This window comes from Conger conger, chromosome 15 (genome assembly GCF_963514075.1).
Source record: "Conger conger chromosome 15, fConCon1.1, whole genome shotgun sequence".
In the NCBI taxonomy this organism is placed as follows: domain Eukaryota; kingdom Metazoa; phylum Chordata; class Actinopteri; order Anguilliformes; family Congridae; genus Conger; species Conger conger.
Window position 1 is genome coordinate 30988815 of NC_083774.1, and position 17126 is coordinate 31005940.

The 17126-nt window shown below is 40.6% G+C and overlaps 5 protein-coding genes across 6 annotated transcripts; 3 read left to right on the forward strand and 2 right to left on the reverse strand.

The window, feature by feature from the left end:
* Positions 1-340: 340 nt before the first annotated feature.
* On the forward strand, positions 341-13049 carry LOC133110953 (histone H2A). Of its 2 annotated transcripts, XM_061221081.1 has the most exons (3): positions 341-723; positions 3688-3697; positions 12654-13049. In XM_061221081.1, the coding sequence occupies exons 1-3, from the start codon at positions 341-343 to the stop codon at positions 13047-13049; spliced, it is 789 nt and encodes a 262-aa protein (XP_061077065.1). The 2 variants fall into 2 exon arrangements, with proteins under 2 accessions (XP_061077065.1, XP_061077066.1); XM_061221082.1 differs by lacking the exons at positions 3688-3697; positions 12654-13049 and having other exon boundaries at positions 341-727.
* On the forward strand, positions 2239-2649 carry LOC133110956 (histone H3). Its single transcript, XM_061221084.1, has one exon. The coding sequence runs from the start codon at positions 2239-2241 to the stop codon at positions 2647-2649; it is 411 nt and encodes a 136-aa protein (XP_061077068.1).
* A 730-nt stretch (positions 13050-13779) lies between the features above and the next one.
* On the forward strand, positions 13780-14194 carry LOC133110955 (histone H3). Its single transcript, XM_061221083.1, has one exon. It carries the CDS (start codon positions 13784-13786, stop codon positions 14192-14194), a length of 411 nt encoding a protein of 136 aa, XP_061077067.1. The 5' UTR covers positions 13780-13783.
* Positions 14195-15336: 1142 nt separating this feature from the next.
* Positions 15337-15730, reverse strand: LOC133112109 (histone H2B-like). The gene has a single exon (XM_061222807.1). The coding sequence runs from the start codon at positions 15728-15730 to the stop codon at positions 15353-15355; it is 378 nt and encodes a 125-aa protein (XP_061078791.1). The 3' UTR covers positions 15337-15352.
* Positions 15731-16747: 1017 nt separating this feature from the next.
* Positions 16748-17126, reverse strand: LOC133111421 (histone H2B-like). The gene has a single exon (XM_061221764.1). It carries the CDS (start codon positions 17120-17122, stop codon positions 16748-16750), a length of 375 nt encoding a protein of 124 aa, XP_061077748.1. The 5' UTR covers positions 17123-17126.

Consider the following 17126-nt stretch of genomic DNA (forward strand, 5'->3'; position numbering starts at 1 on the left):
CAGTTTGTCATGCGTTTACTAGTAAATGGAAAGGCATTTTACTTGCTTGAATCACAGCCTCTTACCAGCAGCTAAAATTGGACTTCAGACAAACAATTCTCATCAGTAACCAATTCAAATCATCCAATGGATTTCTGGATTTCTGAATTTCAACTTTTTATGAAGTACTGCGGAGGTTTTGATTCAATTCAGTTGGTCTGTGAGATACGTCTAAAAATGTATTCTATTTCATTGGACGAAATCTCACCAACGCTGCAGCCAATAGGTGAACAGAGTGTTGCTATAAGACAGACGCTCGTCTGCAACCACCGTAATTCTTTATTCAGACTAGATATTGAAAATGAGTGGTAGAGGCAAGACTGGTGGAAAAGTGAGAGCGAAGGCTAAAACTCGCTCGTCGAGGGCTGGACTCCAGTTCCCGGTTGGTCGCGTTCACCGACTGCTGCGTAAAGGAAACTATGCTGAGCGTGTTGGAGCCGGTGCTCCAGTTTATCTGGCCGCTGTGCTCGAATATTTGACCGCTGAGATCCTGGAGTTGGCTGGTAACGCTGCCCGAGATAACAAGAAAACCCGCATCATTCCCAGACATCTGCAGTTGGCGGTCCGTAACGACGAAGAGTTGAATAAACTCCTTGGAGGCGTCACTATCGCTCAGGGAGGAGTACTACCGAACATCCAAGCCGTGCTGCTCCCCAAGAAGACCGAGAAGGCAGTGAAAGCGAAGTGATTCCCACAATAACCATTCAAAGGCTCTTTTCAGAGCCACCCCACACCCATACAATGCGCGAAAAGCTGCCATTTGAACCAATTCAACTTAACTACAGCCCCCCGCCACAATTCTGTTATAACCATTTTTTGGTCAAAAGTGAGATCTCTCCATTCACGAAGCCCTTTTTCATGTTAACCATGTCTCCGCGGTTTTGTTTGGGAGAAAGGGGGTCAAAGAAGCCGCAGATATTATTCCAGAAGCCAAAGCAAGCCACCGTAACATCAGTTTCTGTGTTCTGGCTGTTTGCAGTAATTAAACGGGGAGTTGGGCTTTTGCAGTGGCTATTATTGGTAGGGTTTTACTTTTAATGCTCAATTACACTTGTATTCACACACACAGCTCCTGCTAATTAATAACGTTCAGCCACAATTATGATAGCCTAGCTCCAGTTTCCGCTGAATATTCGTTGGAGAGAGGTGGTGGAAATTGGGATTCGTTGGGCAATAGGCCTACACGTACAATTAGCGAGTTAATATTTTGGCCTATTATGACAGCTGCTTGCTCCCAGAAGTGAATACAATAAAAACCTCGATGGAAAATGAACTCACGAATTTGACAAGCCAGCTAGCAGCATTCTTAAATTATATAACATAATTTAATTATTCAAAAGAGATCACAGCTCTTTGTGACGCAGACCATGTCACGCCTCGGTGATGGCAAAATAAGCAGCGAGCTAGCTGTGTACGCTGGACCACTGACACGACACATTGACCGAACACACACATTTTTGCATGACAACCAGCAGTTTTGTGAATTAATTCCAAAACAAAAGAAGCATGCCTTAGTTCTTCCGAGTTTCCAGCAGTTATTTTCAGCATGGTGCTGTCAAAACTTTGTTGCAGCCTTGCAATCGATTTGTCATCTATGGTTTGTCATTGGTGATGGTTGAGGTTGAGCGAAATATTTCCCCCTCATCAATGTAAAGCACTTGAAGTCACCGGATGGTGAGAAAAGCGCTATATAAATGCAAGGGATTATTATTATTAATTGAACTAAATTTGTCACACCAAGCAGTAAAGACGGGATAGGCGTATAAACCCGATACGCATCATATCACAGTTATAAAATGTTTGCATTGGTAACATATAAAGAATGGACATTATCAATCTGTCCCGCCTTGTATCTGTACTCTTTGTCACGCATGTGGACTGTTTGCATCTGGGCACCCTTGTCATGCGTCAATTTGCAATATATATATGCGCAATCCTGGTGAGATATGTGTATAGCATTGCGCATATATATATTGTTGTACGCGACATTGGACTAAATAATTCAAGGCGGTAAGAGAAAATGTTCCATTTTGGCGGCAGAGCAAACTGAAGAAACCACCCAATAAGCTCGGGTAATGATGACAGGGTCAGGGCCAATGAGGATCCGTAAAAGCCTGTCCAATCAGCTTAGGGGTGGTATGCTTTAAAGTCACATGTCGGGGACTTAACGGCATTCTAAAACGCAGGAATTGTATAGGAATGGCTAGAACTAAGCAGACCGCACGTAAATCTACCGGTGGGAAAGCTCCCAGGAAGCAGCTCGCCACTAAGGCTGCGCGTAAGAGTGCGCCTGCGACAGGCGGCGTGAAGAAGCCCCATCGTTATAGGCCGGGTACTGTTGCACTGCGAGAAATCCGCCGCTATCAGAAATCTACTGAACTTTTGATTCGCAAGCTGCCCTTCCAGCGCCTTGTGCGAGAGATCGCTCAGGATTTCAAGACCGATCTCCGCTTTCAAAGCTCAGCTGTTATGGCTCTGCAGGAGGCTAGCGAGGCATACCTAGTTGGTCTGTTCGAGGATACAAATCTGTGCGCCATTCATGCCAAGAGGGTAACTATCATGCCCAAAGATATCCAGCTGGCACGCCGCATTCGCGGAGAGCGTGCTTGAGGTGGTTAGCGAATTCCGAATCCAAAAAGCCAAAGGCTCTTTTAAGAGCCACCTCAGTACTTGATAGAGCAGCGAAATATTCCATCTTTTGGTGTGTGTTGATGTATCCTGATTAATTTCTTGTTCTGCTCCTTCCCGTGAGCAGCCATCGATGTGAATCCTTAATGTTTCACTATTTGTTGTTCGATTTTACAGATAAATGACTTGGTCCGGACCGCTGCACTGGCTCCACGATGAGTACTGATGTTGTCAAGTGACCGGTGATCAGACTAAGGAGGGGTGCTGATCCCGCCTCTGTTCCCTGTTGCGTTAACGTAACTTGGCTAAACTGTTGTGTTGGCCAAATGAGGAGTTTCAGACTCAGTAGGCTATAATGCTCATGTCTCTGCTTACTCAGCATCAAGGACGCGCACATTTTCTTATTTTGTTGACTGCCAAGTTGTAGCGATGTTGGCTTGCATTTCAAATGGTTGATCTTGAAAAGCTATGCAAGCTAGATAACTACTATCATAAGGTACAGTAACGTTAACACAAAATTCTTCAAGTTATCTCATGCGATTTTGATCTGGAGCCTGATCAAGGGTTGCACTATTTTAAAAACCTATTTGTATGGTCTTTAAGATCTATGTACAAGCAGGACAGCTAGTGATTTTGAATGTCTTGTTAGGTGACATGGTTTGGTATTCCAGTGTCATACAAATATTAACTATTTTCAAGAGAGCATGTTTGTAATCGACGTTAACATTTAAAGCTACCACTGAACCCAAATTGGCATGTATTGTAGTTGCATGTGCTTTTGAAATGATTTCTGATTTTACTATGCATTGGTTAATGTCATTCCTTAGTCAAGGCTTTCCTATAGCATAATGTAGATGTAGTTAGAAAATCATAGCTCCCGATTTCTTGAATGAAAATATCTAGCCTCATTTAATTTTTTTGAATGCTTAACAGTTACCTTTCATTTAAAAATTAAAAAGTAAGAGTATATTTATGAACCAATACTGCAACATGATTCAAATTTCAAAGTCCCAGATGCAGATTAAGTTTAGTCCTAGACTAAAATTAATTGGAGATTATCCACACAATACTGCATTTACTCCAGGATTAAGCTTAATCTATGTGTCCATGTAACCGGCCCTTATTTTGTTATTGACCCTCATTTTATGTTACAGGCCCATGGTAATGTTTACATTATGTCACATGAGTCACACAGAGTTCTTAAAATAAATAACCATTCTATTTTTTCTCATTTGGCTTTGCCAACGTTTGTGCAGGCGTGGTAGTTAAAATAACCACTATCTTTTTGTGTGTGCCTGATAATACTGCTGTTGTCATATACTACACTTCTGGTTTCTCTATCGTTGCATAGGTATTGTGATGAATTTCTATAGCCATACTGTTGTTTATGCTGCACCATTCTGGAGACTTGGCACTTGACTTGGATTTGCATTTGATGACTTGTGAACATCTCTGATTAGTTATCATATTAAACTATATCTTTAAATTATAACTATTTTATTTAGTTGTTTTTTTTAAAGTAACTTTGATATACTACCTTAAATTTATCTTAATACAACAAAACATTAAATTAGTTGCTGGGGTACAGAATGTAATGCCTATACCTATAACCTGCATATCATCAGATCAGTCATACTCTATGTGTAAATACTTCCAATCCTAATATATAATATGACGCAAAAAAATTGACACAAACCCAAATTTCCACCTCCCTCCTTATTTTAGAGGTGATATCTACAGAAAGACAAATCCAATGAGGCTAATGCTTTTTCAGGGAATTACCTATATGTAGGGCTTCACTGTTAAATATGAGATTTCCATTATGAAAATTACAGACAGCAGAGGAGCATTTTTGTCACGTTTCAGGTCTGTCTTGCCACGTTTTATGTTTATTCATGTTGTCTTAGTCACGTAGTGTCTTATCATGTATTATGTTAGGTTCGTCATGTTGTTTAGTTATGTTTTGTTACGATTTATTTTCTTGTCATGTCTAGTTATGTTTCGTACGATTATATTACCTTGTTATCAGTGGAGGCTGGTGACTTCCAGAATTGAGGAGGCCATTTTTTTCCGCTTGCTCACTTCACTCACGATGGAATGTTCCCTGTTCTCTTATCTGTCTTTGTGCTGGCCAAAGGCATACTATTTGGAGTGTAAGCTACAGTCAGAAAGTTCTGGCTGATGAAATTCATTGTGCAGAGCTTAGCCTTGTGCCTTCCTGAAGAAATGACATTGCTGTAAGTCTATGAGCCTGCCTGATAATTAAGCTGAGAAATGACATTTGGATGTAATATAAATGCCAAGTGAACATGTGTAAAAGGCAGGAATTTTAATTATGTAGTTAAAAACAATTTTGTTTAGCTTACATTTTTCATTCTTCTACAGCTTCAACATGTAATCACCAATTTAATCAAGTTTAGCATATAAAAAAGATAAGATAACACTTTCTTTATCATATGTAGTTTTATTCAATATATTTAATATAAAATATGTAAAAATATGGTTCCAGTTGGCTTTATCTAACGTTAACTTTTATCCACTAGAGGGCAGCACTCTATTCGTATTTAGAGTGAATTTCCTCACAGAGCAACAATTCAGTAATTTGATATGGAAGATTATTAAATTGACTTGTAATAAAACGAAATGGACTACATTAAAAATAAAACTGTTCAATAAATCCCAAATGGTGTCTAACATGACCTATTGAATGTCATTCTCACTCCCTAGTATCTGGAATCTGCATATCTCCAGCCCAAGATCTCAAATAGCGCCAGAATCTCGCCGACTTCCGAGGTAGTTTTAAGCAAAAGTGTTTGGCCAAATGAGCTATAAACTCCAGGGATGATAGCCAGGGGTGTTGTCTAAATTTCCTGAAAAGCACAAGTTGATGGGACACTCGTAGCCACTATGGCGAGTGTTTGTTTGACTGAAGTGACTAGCAAATTCTCAAAATGGCTTCTGTGTTGAATAGGAAAGGAAAGGACAGTTGATTCCAAATGAACCAGTAGCATGTGATTGGACGAACAAAATGTCAATCTTTCAGCCCTGGACACAATGCATGGTGAGGCCAGGCCTCCGTTGCCCACCCATTTTCAGTGATCTGGCCAATCACATATTGGCATGAAAAAAAATGCATTACATTGACTTCTATGAAAAGCGAATTTCCTAGGGGAGGCCTGGCCTCCCTTAATACAAACTGATAGGGAAATCTGGCCTGTTGCTTTACAATTGCAATATTGGGTTTTAGCCATGGGAAAATTTAGATTTATGAACAAAACTAAAATAATATGAATATAAAAAATAAAAAATATGTTTTTTGTTAAAATAAATAAAATAAATATATTTATTGTTTTTTTTAAATCTCTCTCTTCTCTCAAATTATTGGGGAGGCCAGGCCTCCTCCACCTCTATGGAGGAGCCTCCACTGCTTGTTATGTTGAGTGGTTATCGTCTTAGTTTCGCTTTGTGTTATGTTTTGATTTATGTTTATTGTTACGTTAACTGGTCGTTGTTTATGCAAACACTTTTACATGTCTTTCCGCAAACCTTGCGTTCCGCCTTTTCTTTCTCTCTCTCTCTATTTCTGTCATTCACTCCCTAATTGTTTCCATTTGTCTATTTACTAAAACTACTAACGCTAGATCAGGATTGGGTAGAAACTAACAAACTAATCATGTGTTCATGTTACCTTACGTTTCTCGTGCATGTCATTTACTAATTTACTAATGCTAGGGCAGGATAGGTTTATTACTAACGATTACTAATCACCTTGTTAAACTTGTCATCCATCGCACCTGTTTTCCATTTCCTTACTACGCTCTAACTAATTGTCTACACCTGTCTACACCCGCATTTATAGCCCAGTCGCGCAACTGTTCTTCGCGAAATTGTCTGCCTCTGTTTACCACGCAACTCTTGAGCATTATTTACTGTTTGATTACACGTTACGATCCAAGCCTGTTACCGACCATTGTTTATTGATTTCTGTTTTGTTGACCACTGTTTGTTTTTGACCACGTCCTCGCCTACCGTTTTGTACTTTTGCTTCGCTGATTGTTTCATGGTTTCGACTCCCGCTTCGCCCACGACTACGCCTCTGCCTGCCGTCCGCCTGTTCATCTGCCCCGCTGACAGCTCTCCTGCTACCGGACCTCCCTGCACGTCTACCGACTACGAGCTTGCCTCTTCCCTCGGCACCGTGCTTTTTGTTTGTTTATTTGTTTGGCTGGATCTTCGTGTGCGTTTGCTTGTTTTGACTACGCTCCTGGGATTCGTCCCGAATAAAGCCCTAACGGGACTTTATTTAACCATTGTTTCTGAGTCGTGCATTTTGGGTCCAACCCCCACGCACCCGTCTCAATTTTACATTTGGTCCATATGGGAATGTGTACAGTACAGTAAAATAAAGGTACAGTATAATGCAAACAATAAAAAGTATCAATGAGCCCCAACCCTTGTAGGGGCATGTTTTAAAGGCAAGAAAATTGTGGCCCTGCATTCCCTGCATTTTACACCAGCCACTGTGGCCATTGAAGGAAATTTTTCTGCTCTGCATAGGTTTATATTGAAAGAAACACCAGTGAAGTTAACTGAACACGTTCCTCACTTGCATCACACTTTTCAACATTGGCAACCTACCTAGAAAGACCTTAGCCTTTTGAGGATTTCATTCTTGCTAACGAACTATATTATTAGCAAGCAACATATTTGGCTATGTAACTAGCTGGCTATATATAACTAAGATACGATTTGTCTACTACAAACGATGCAACTGTAACTTACAGTGTGAGACAAATAAATGTTTAGCAACAGTTGTGTTCAAATAAATAGCAGTGCGTTAAAAAAAGTGAATAAAGTGCAAATATTATATATATAATAGCTTTTAGTTCCATATTTCAAATATAGTGGAAACATTACACATTCAATTCTAAATCAAAGCATTAACTAATTTTATCGAGTCTGTGTTATTCTTTTACAGGAAGCAAAGAAAAGGAAAATTAATCTGTTCAAAAAAATGGCAGTGTTGCCATTTTTCTCTTCAAACTGAAACACTTACTGTATAAACTGAATAATTTTTTAACGATTTAACTTAACTTTAAATTACTGAAGTAATATTTAGTTGCATAACCATTGTTTTTGATAACTGCTGCGCATCTGTGTTGCATGGAGTCAACCAACTTCTGGCACCTAGAAACAGGTATTTTGGGTTTTTGCTTCAGAAACTGCATTTTTAATCTCACCCCACAAGTTTTCAATGGGGTTGAGGTCGGGGGATTGAGCTGGCCACTCCATTACCTCAATCCTTTTTGTCTGGAACCAAGATGTTGCTCACTCGCTCATGTGTTTGGGGTCGTTGTCCTGTTGAAATACCCATTTCAGGGGCATTTCCTCTTCGGCATATGGCTACATAATCTCTTCAATTATTTTGATTTATTGAAACTGATCCATGATCCCTGGTATACGAACCCAACACTGTAGTATGAAAAACATCCCCAGACCATGATTTTTTTTTGCGCCACCACAGTGTACTGTGGCTTTAATTCAGTACCAAGGGCTCGTCTGACGTACTGTCGACAACCACTAGATCTAAAAAAAACAATTTTACTCTCATCAGTCCACAGAATGTTACGGCATTTCTCTTTGGACCAATCGATCTGTTCCTTGGCAAATTTTAACCGATTCTGCATATGCCCTTTTTTCAACAATGATGCATTACAGGTGCTTCTTGCTGATAGCTCAGCCTCGATCAAACATCTTCTGACTGTAACAGCACTTACAGTTAATTGTAGATCATCTTTGCTCTTTCTGGAGCTGATGAATGGCTGAATCTTTGCCATTCTGACGATTCTTCGATCTGTTTTAACAGTAGTTGCTCATTTTCTTCCTCGTATTTCGGGTTTTTCTTGCCATTTTAAAGCATTTGTGATCATTTTAGCTGAGCATCCTATAATTTGCTGCACTTCTTCCTATGTTTTGCCGTCTCCAATCAACTTTTTAATGAAATTACGTTGTTCCTCCGAACAACGTTTGGAACGGCCCATTTTACTTAGCAATTCAGAAGGAAATATATTTTATAACAATGTGTGAAACATTTGCTTCCCTTCTTCCTTAATAAAGGACAATTAATGACACCTGTTTTTTCACAGAATGAATGAATTCTCTAATTAAACTCCACACTGCTATTATTTTGAACTTGTAATGAGTGAGTCAATTACTCAGAACAAGCAGCATGCATGTATGACAATTGGGTGTATTGTTTTTCTGTTACACTTCTACATCTACAAGTAAATTATTTGCCATGCAGAAATAGCACTACAACGAATAACAGTGGTTCATCAGGTTACTGATGTGGTACTGCTATTTTCTTGAACACAGCTGTAAATCCACATGACTGAACACGTAAAGAGATAAAAGGAACTTATAGCTGCCCAAATTGCACTCCAGACAAGCGATCACTGAAACTCTGTATGCTATTGGTTATTATCCAAGCGAAGAATGCATATCTAGTTATAAAACAATACCAGTTCATTATCGGTAGCAACAAGCAAATAAGCTATTAGTTATCTTGCCGAAGGCACAATGCTTATTCAACTACACTCGCTACTATAAATCACAGGGGGAGTCAACATGTCGGTGAGCCTTTTTCAATGATAGGAAGGGATAACAGGGCATAATGGTCTTGCAACAATATTTTAACAAGAATCTTACTTATTGTCCATCCATCCATTATCTTAATTTGCTTATCCTGAACAGGGTCACAAGGGGGCTGGAGCCTATCCCAGCATACATCGGGTGAAAGGCAGGAATACACCCTGGACAGGTTGCCAGTCCATCGCTGGGCACACACACACACACTCAAACTCACACTAAACTCTCCAATCAACCTAACCTGCATGTCTTTGGACTGTGGGAGGAAACCGGAGTACCCGGAGGAAACCCACGCAAACACGGGGAGAACATGCAAACTCCACACAGAGAGGCCCCGGCTGACCGGGATCGAACCCAGCACCTCCTTGCTGTGAGGCGGCAGTGCTACCCACTGCACCATCCGTGCCGCCCGCCTTACTTATTGTACCTTTAAATAAAAAAATAAATTTTTTAAGTAGGTCTTGACTTACTTTGATGGTCCAAAGAACAATTTGCCAAAAAGAAAACACCCCTATACAGAGGCATAAGTACAGTGCATCCGGAAAGTATTCACAGCGCTTCACTTTTCCCACATTTTGTTATGTTACAGCCTTATTCCAAAATGGAATGAATGAAAGTTCTACACACAACACCCCATAGTGACAACATGAAAGACGTTTTTTTTTTTTTGCAAATTTATTACAAATAAAAAAACTAAGAATTTACATGTACATAAGTATTCACAGCCTTTGCCATGAAGCTCAAAATTCAGCTCAGCTGCATCCTGTTTCCACTGATCAACCTTGAGATGTTTCTACAGCTTAATTGGAGTCCACCTGAGGTAAATTCAGTTGATTGGACATGATTTGGAAAGGCATACACCTGTCTATATAAGGTCCCACAGTTGACAGTGCATGTCGGAGCACAAACCAAGCATGAAGTCAAAGGAATTGGCTGTAGACCGCCGAGACAGGATTGTATCGAGGCATAAATCTGGGGAAGGGTACAGAAAAATTTCTGCTGCTTTGAAGGTCCCAATGAGCACAGTGGCCTCCATCATCTGTAAATGGAAGAAGTTCAGAACCACCAGCTCTTCCTAGAGCTGGTCGCCCGTCTAAACTGAGCAATCGGGGAAGAAGGGTCTTCGTCAGGGAGGTGACCAAGAACCCAATGGTCACTCTGTCAGAGCTCCAGTGTTCCTCTGTGGAGAGAGGAGAACCTTCCAGAAGGACAACCATCTCTGCAGCAATCCACCAATCAGGCCTGTATGGTAGAGTGGCCAGACGGAAGCCACTCCTTAGTGAAAGGCACATGGCAGCCCACCTGTAGTTTGCCAAAAGGCACCTGAAGGACTCTCAGACCATGAGAAACAAAATTCTCTGGTCTGATGAGACAAATATTGAACTCTTTGGTGTGAATGCCAGGCGTCATGTTTGGAGGAAACCAGGCACCGCTCATCACCTGGCCAATACCATCCCTACAGTGAAGCATGGTGGTGGCAGCATCATGCTGTGGGGATGTTTTTCAGCGGCAGGAACTGGGAGACTAGTCAGGACTGAGGGAAAGATGAATGCAGCAATGTACAGAGACATCCTGGATGAAAACCTGCTCCAGAGCGCTCTTGACCTCAGACTGGGCCGACGGTTCATCTTTCAGCAGGACAACGACCCTAACCACACAGCCAAGATGTCAAAGGAGTGGCTTCAGGACAACTCTGTGAATGTCCTTGAGTGGCCCAGCCAGAGCCCAGACTTGAATCAAATAGAACATCTCTGGAGAGACCTGAAAATGGCTGTGCACCGACGCTCCCCATCCAACCTGATGGAGCTTGAGAGGTGCTGCAAAGAGGAATGGGCGAAACTGCCCAAAGATAGGTGTGCCAAGCTTGTGGCATCATATTCAAAAAGACTTGAGGCTGTAATTGCTGCCAAAGGTCCATCAACAAAGTATTGAGCAAAGGCTGTGAATACTTATGTACATGTTATTTCTTAAGTTTTTTTTTTTTTTTTTTGCAAATTTATTAAAAATAAAAAACTATTTCATGTTGTCATTATGGGGTGTTGAAAATGAATTTATTCCATTTTGGAATAAGGCTGTAACATAACAAAATGTGAGAAAAGTGAAGCGCTGTGAATACTTTCCGGATGCACTGTATAATGTAAAAAAAAGTCCCCAGGTGCTATTCTATGGCAGCATATCTAACAGATGTGAAGAAAGGGTCTCAGCGGGACCAACTGGATTCTTTTTTTCGCATTACAAATGATCTAAACAGATGATAATTAGCAGAACTTTCAACATCATTATTTTTACTTCATCGTTTCATCTGATGGGTTCTGTCTCAGGGAGAATTTACATAGGCATTGCTGACTCTCACGTTCTTGTCACCTACACTATTTTTGTAATGGATGGAAAAAAACATGTTTCTTATTTCCACCCAGTTAAGTGGGCTAGGCAATACAATCAGGTCAGTCAGTCAGAAGATTTGGGACATTTCAATTTTGGTGTAGAATAATTGGGTTATGCTTCATTTGAAGTGGTAAATAATGTGAAATAACAACTTTAATTTATTTCCATAAAATATATTTCTGTCTGTTTTGGAACATGTTATCTCAACATATTTTCACAATTAGAGTATCACTGATATGTTCATGTTCAAGTTATACTGTTTTTGCCTATCTTTTTTATGGATTTATATTAATATTTAATGAACTTTAATGAAGACTAATTATCAAATAAAAATAACTATTTAGTTGCATCTTACAATCCTTTTGAACAGACATTACAATATGTTTGTTTTTACTCAAGTAGTAACAATAAAATTTTATAAACAAACATAAAACAACAACATGTCATATGAAGTATCAAAGAGCACTTTTTGTAAATACAATAAGTGACCCAATGTAACACCAGTCAAACAAGTAGCACCTTATTTTTCAAAAAAATATTTTATAACAACAGCAATCTTGGGTCCTGTAGTGCTGTGTATGTGTAGGTTTTTGTTCCAACGCCAATTGCCATCAATTAGTTTTAACAAGTTGTTATTCTTTCTTTATGTGCTTTTCATCTTAGTATGTATTATTTACCTACGTTCGTTTTATATATTGATATGCGTGTGATTGCTTCTCGTACTGTTCGTGTATTTCAACTTCATCAAGCCTGCACATTAATTTTCAACTTTTTAGAGAGTACTGCGGAGGTTTTGATTCAATTTAGTTGTTCTGTGCTGCAAGCGACGTCGAAAAAATGTCTTCCGATTTGATTGGACGAAATCTCGTCATCGCTGCAGCCAATGGGTGAACAGAGTGTTGCTATAAGGAAGACGATCGCCGGTAGCTAGCCTTATTCTTTGTTCTGACTAGATATTGAAAATGAGTGGTAGAGGCAAGACTGGTGGAAAAGCGAGAGCAAAGGCCAAAACTCGCTCATCGAGGGCTGGACTCCAGTTCCCGGTTGGTCGCGTTCACCGACTGCTTCGTAAAGGAAACTATGCCGAGCGTGTTGGTGCCGGTGCTCCAGTTTATTTGGCCGCTGTGCTCGAATATCTGACTGCTGAGATCCTGGAGTTGGCTGGTAACGCTGCCCGAGATAACAAGAAAACCCGCATCATTCCCAGACATCTACAGCTGGCAGTACGTAACGACGAAGAGTTGAATAAGCTCCTTGGAGGCGTCACCATCGCTCAGGGTGGAGTACTGCCCAACATTCAAGCCGTGCTGCTCCCCAAGAAGACTGAAAAGCCAGTGAAGGCGAAGTAATCCATGCATCGCTCCCACGAAGGCCATTCAACCAAAGGCTCTTTTCAGAGCCACCCACACAACTAAAAAGTACGAAAAGTTCCCATTTGAGCGAATTGAACTAGGCTGCAGTTTCTGTTGCGCTTTTTATTTTTGGTAACGGAGTAATTGTTTACAATCACAACAGGCGACGCTTATGTCTCACTTTGATTTGTAAATAAGTTCCGAGCCTGACCTTAGACCTTCCGTTCTTCGTAAATTAAACCGTCCCTAGCAATGTTTTTAAGCATGAAGCTCTCAAAAGCTTGCTTTAGTCATGCAATCGATTTGTCATCCATGTGACCTAAATTTGACAGGCGGGATATTTGTCTGTATCATTACACCAAATATATGCACGCATTGTAACGGTTCTATACGTTTTGCGTTGAACGTAGAATGGCCATTATCTGTCCCTTATTGTAAAGCAAAATCCCGCACTGTTTCTGGTCTTCCAAGTCACGCGTGAAAGGCTGATTATTTTTATTGTTTTATTATTCATAATATTTATTCCATTCAAGGCGGTAAGAGAAAAGTTTAAATATTTGGCGGCAGAGGAACTTGAAAAAAACTATCCAATAGGCTCGGGGAATGAAGGCAGTGTCAGGGCCAATGAGGATCCGTAGAAACCTATCCAATCAGAGCCGGGATAGTATGCTTTAAAGGCGCATGCCGGGCTTAGAGCGGGATTCTGAAAACCTGCAATCGAGTAAGAAGCAATGGCGAGAACCAAGCAGACCGCGCGTAAATCTACCGGTGGCAAAGCTCCTAGGAAGCAGCTCGCCACTAAGGCTGCACGTAAGAGTGCGCCAGCGACAGGCGGTGTGAAGAAACCTCATCGTTACAGGCCTGGTACTGTAGCTTTGCGAGAAATTCGCCGCTATCAGAAGTCTACTGAACTTTTGATTCGCAAGCTGCCCTTCCAGCGCCTTGTGCGAGAGATCGCTCAGGATTTCAAGACCGATCTCCGCTTCCAAAGCTCAGCTGTTATGGCTCTGCAGGAAGCCAGCGAGGCTTATCTGGTTGGTCTGTTCGAGGACACTAACCTGTGCGCCATTCACGCTAAGCGAGTGACAATCATGCCCAAGGATATCCAGCTGGCCCGGCGCATTCGTGGAGAACGCGCTTAAAATGGTTTGTGAACACATGATCCAAACAACAAAGGCTCTTTTAAGAGCCACCTCAGTCCTTGTTAGAGCAGCAAATTTATCCATGTTTATCTTGGCGTGTGATTTTTTTTTTTTTTTTCCCCAGGCGTCTCCTGATATGTGGTGTGTGTCTTGGTAGGTTTATGGAATCATGTCTGAACGGGACCGGAACTGTTTTTCTGATTAAACGGCTGCACTGGTTCACTTGACTTTGTTCGTTTGTTTAACATCAGTTTATCAATTAAGGAATATACAATTGCTGACCTATTGTAGCATACTTCATGATACTGTATCCAACATTGATTCGATCATTCTCTAGCGTGCTTTTAGGATTCATCTTATGCCATTAACTATTCCAATTTGAGTGAAAGCAATATAGTCATTTTAGCTTTTTTACACTGTGTACATAAGCGTCAACTAAATAAGAATGTATTTATTTTGACATAGATGTATAATTTCACATTTGGCATATTGACTGATTAATCAAGAAAGGCAGGTTAATTTACCGAAAGGCCCTTACACCCTCAGAAGTCTTCTGAAACTGGAGTCAGCAGTCACAGGCTGATAGGTTTATATATAAATGTAGTAGCCTACACTGCTCATCTGAAAATATATGTATATTTCTAATGTACATATATTTTTAACGGCAGTAATATGGAAAGATCAGATTCCCAAAAGCAACACAATTTATTTGAAATCAGAAACTAATTTACATCTTAATATACGACACTTTTCAGAAGGTTGTATTATAATGTATTATAATATTGATTGGTCTTATGTAATATTCAAATATTTTGATACTGGATTTTTCATAAGCTGTAAGGCGTAATCGTCAAGATTAAAACAAAAAAGGCTTGAAATATTTCACTATCTGTAATAAATCGAGAATAAATGAAAGTTTCACTTTTTAAATTAAATTACGGGGGAAAAAAAAAAACTTTTCCACCTGTGCAATTCCAATTGGTAGAATGATCGCTCCATAAAGCTGGATACGAACCACCATAAAACCCAGCGGACTCACTTAACTTCAATATATATGCATGAATAGGGGAAATCGGTCGTAGGAAATTAATGTGGCACTTTTTTGAAAGCGTGGGTGGCTCTTAAAAGAGCCTTTGGTTTGATTTGTTGCATCACAGATTACTTGGAGCTGGTGTACTTTGTGACGGCCTTTGTACCCTCAGACACTGCGTGTTTAGCCAGCTCTCCTGGCAGTAGAAGACGCACAGCAGTCTGGATCTCCCTTGAGCTGATGGTAGAACGCTTGTTGTAGTGAGCCAAGCGGGAAGACTCACCAGCAATACGTTCAAAGATGTCGTTCACAAACGAGTTCATGATGCCCATGGCTTTGGAAGAGATACCAGTGTCAGGATGCACTTGCTTCAGCACTTTGTACACGTAGATAGCGTAGCTCTCCTTCCTGGGCTTTCTACGTTTCTTTCCTCCTTTCGCAGTAGTCTTGCTCGCGGCTTTTTTTGAGCCCTTCTTGGGCGCGGTCTTCGCTACTTGCTCAGGCATTTCGCAAGCCGATATGAAGAAAACGCGATCCTGTCTCGTTATTCAAGTGTTTGCCCAAGGACCTATGCAAATTTTCATGCGCTTTTTTACCGACGACGTCAGACCAATTCTCATTGGAAGCTGTTTGTGCACGACATAATTTACAAAATGTATTGGTTGAATACGCGAGTATACAAAAAACGCCCTTCTTTTGACCAAAGGAAGCACACTTTTTTTTTAAACCGCTTGTCATTAATTCTTACACTTTTAAATGATAAATTCTTAATGTAGGCCACTTTGCCGTTACCTGCAATATAATCAAGGTCCATTGCACTCTCCCTTTGAGCAATACTTTGCTTTAAACAATGTTAACATAAAAACGAACATTTTTGTATCATGACTGCGCCGCCCAACAATCGGCTACACATACATTAATCACAACGGGGTTTTCTCCAAACGTTTATGTTTGGTTTATGTTAGCACTAGGCATTTAAAGCACACAAAGTACATCGGCTAGGAAGTGACTCTAGGTAGGTTTCATTGCTGCAGTCAAGCGGATACGTATACCACAATTGCTTGGACTTTGAAAGAGCGTTATCAATACATTTTAAATTTAAACATCTTGAATCATATCATAGTACATGTACTACGTAATTTTAATACAATGCATTTTATTTACATTCAAGCGATGATCACCATATTCACAAGGCCCTGCGTAAGTTTAATGTATAGTTTCTTTCATAAAATGTATTTTGATGCATCTCCGTACACCAACGTAGCCTACAATACTTCTTCCCTCCCCACAATAAAGAACGCCAACCAAAGGAGCACTTCTTGATTCTACATAAGATCAGACTTGCTTGGAGACCTCGTGCGTGTTTACAACCAGCGCACAAAATAACAGTTATCGTGCTACTTTGCAATAACTACCGATAGGTTTTAAACATACATGTTGGGAGAAACGTGGAAATTCAGCTTTTCATAGAAAACGTGGGTGGCTCTTAAAAGAGCCTTTGTGTAAAGCATCATTGCGCTAGTTTACTTGGAGCTGGTGTACTTTGTGACAGCCTTAGTACCCTCTGACACTGCGTGTTTGGCCAGCTCTCCTGGCAGCAGAAGGCGCACAGCAGTCTGGATCTCCCTTGAAGTAATGGTAGAACGCTTGTTGTAATGAGCCAAGCGGGAAGACTCACCAGCTATACGCTCAAAAATGTCGTTCACAAACGAGTTCATGATGCCCATAGCCTTGGATGAAATGCCGGTGTCAGGATGCACTTGCTTCAAAACCTTGTACACGTAGATAGCGTAGCTCTCCTTCCTGGACTTTCTACGCTTCTTCCCTCCTTTCGCAGCGGTCTTAGTGACCGCCTTCTTCGAACCCTTCTTGGGCGCAGACTTCGCTGGGTCAGGCATTTTT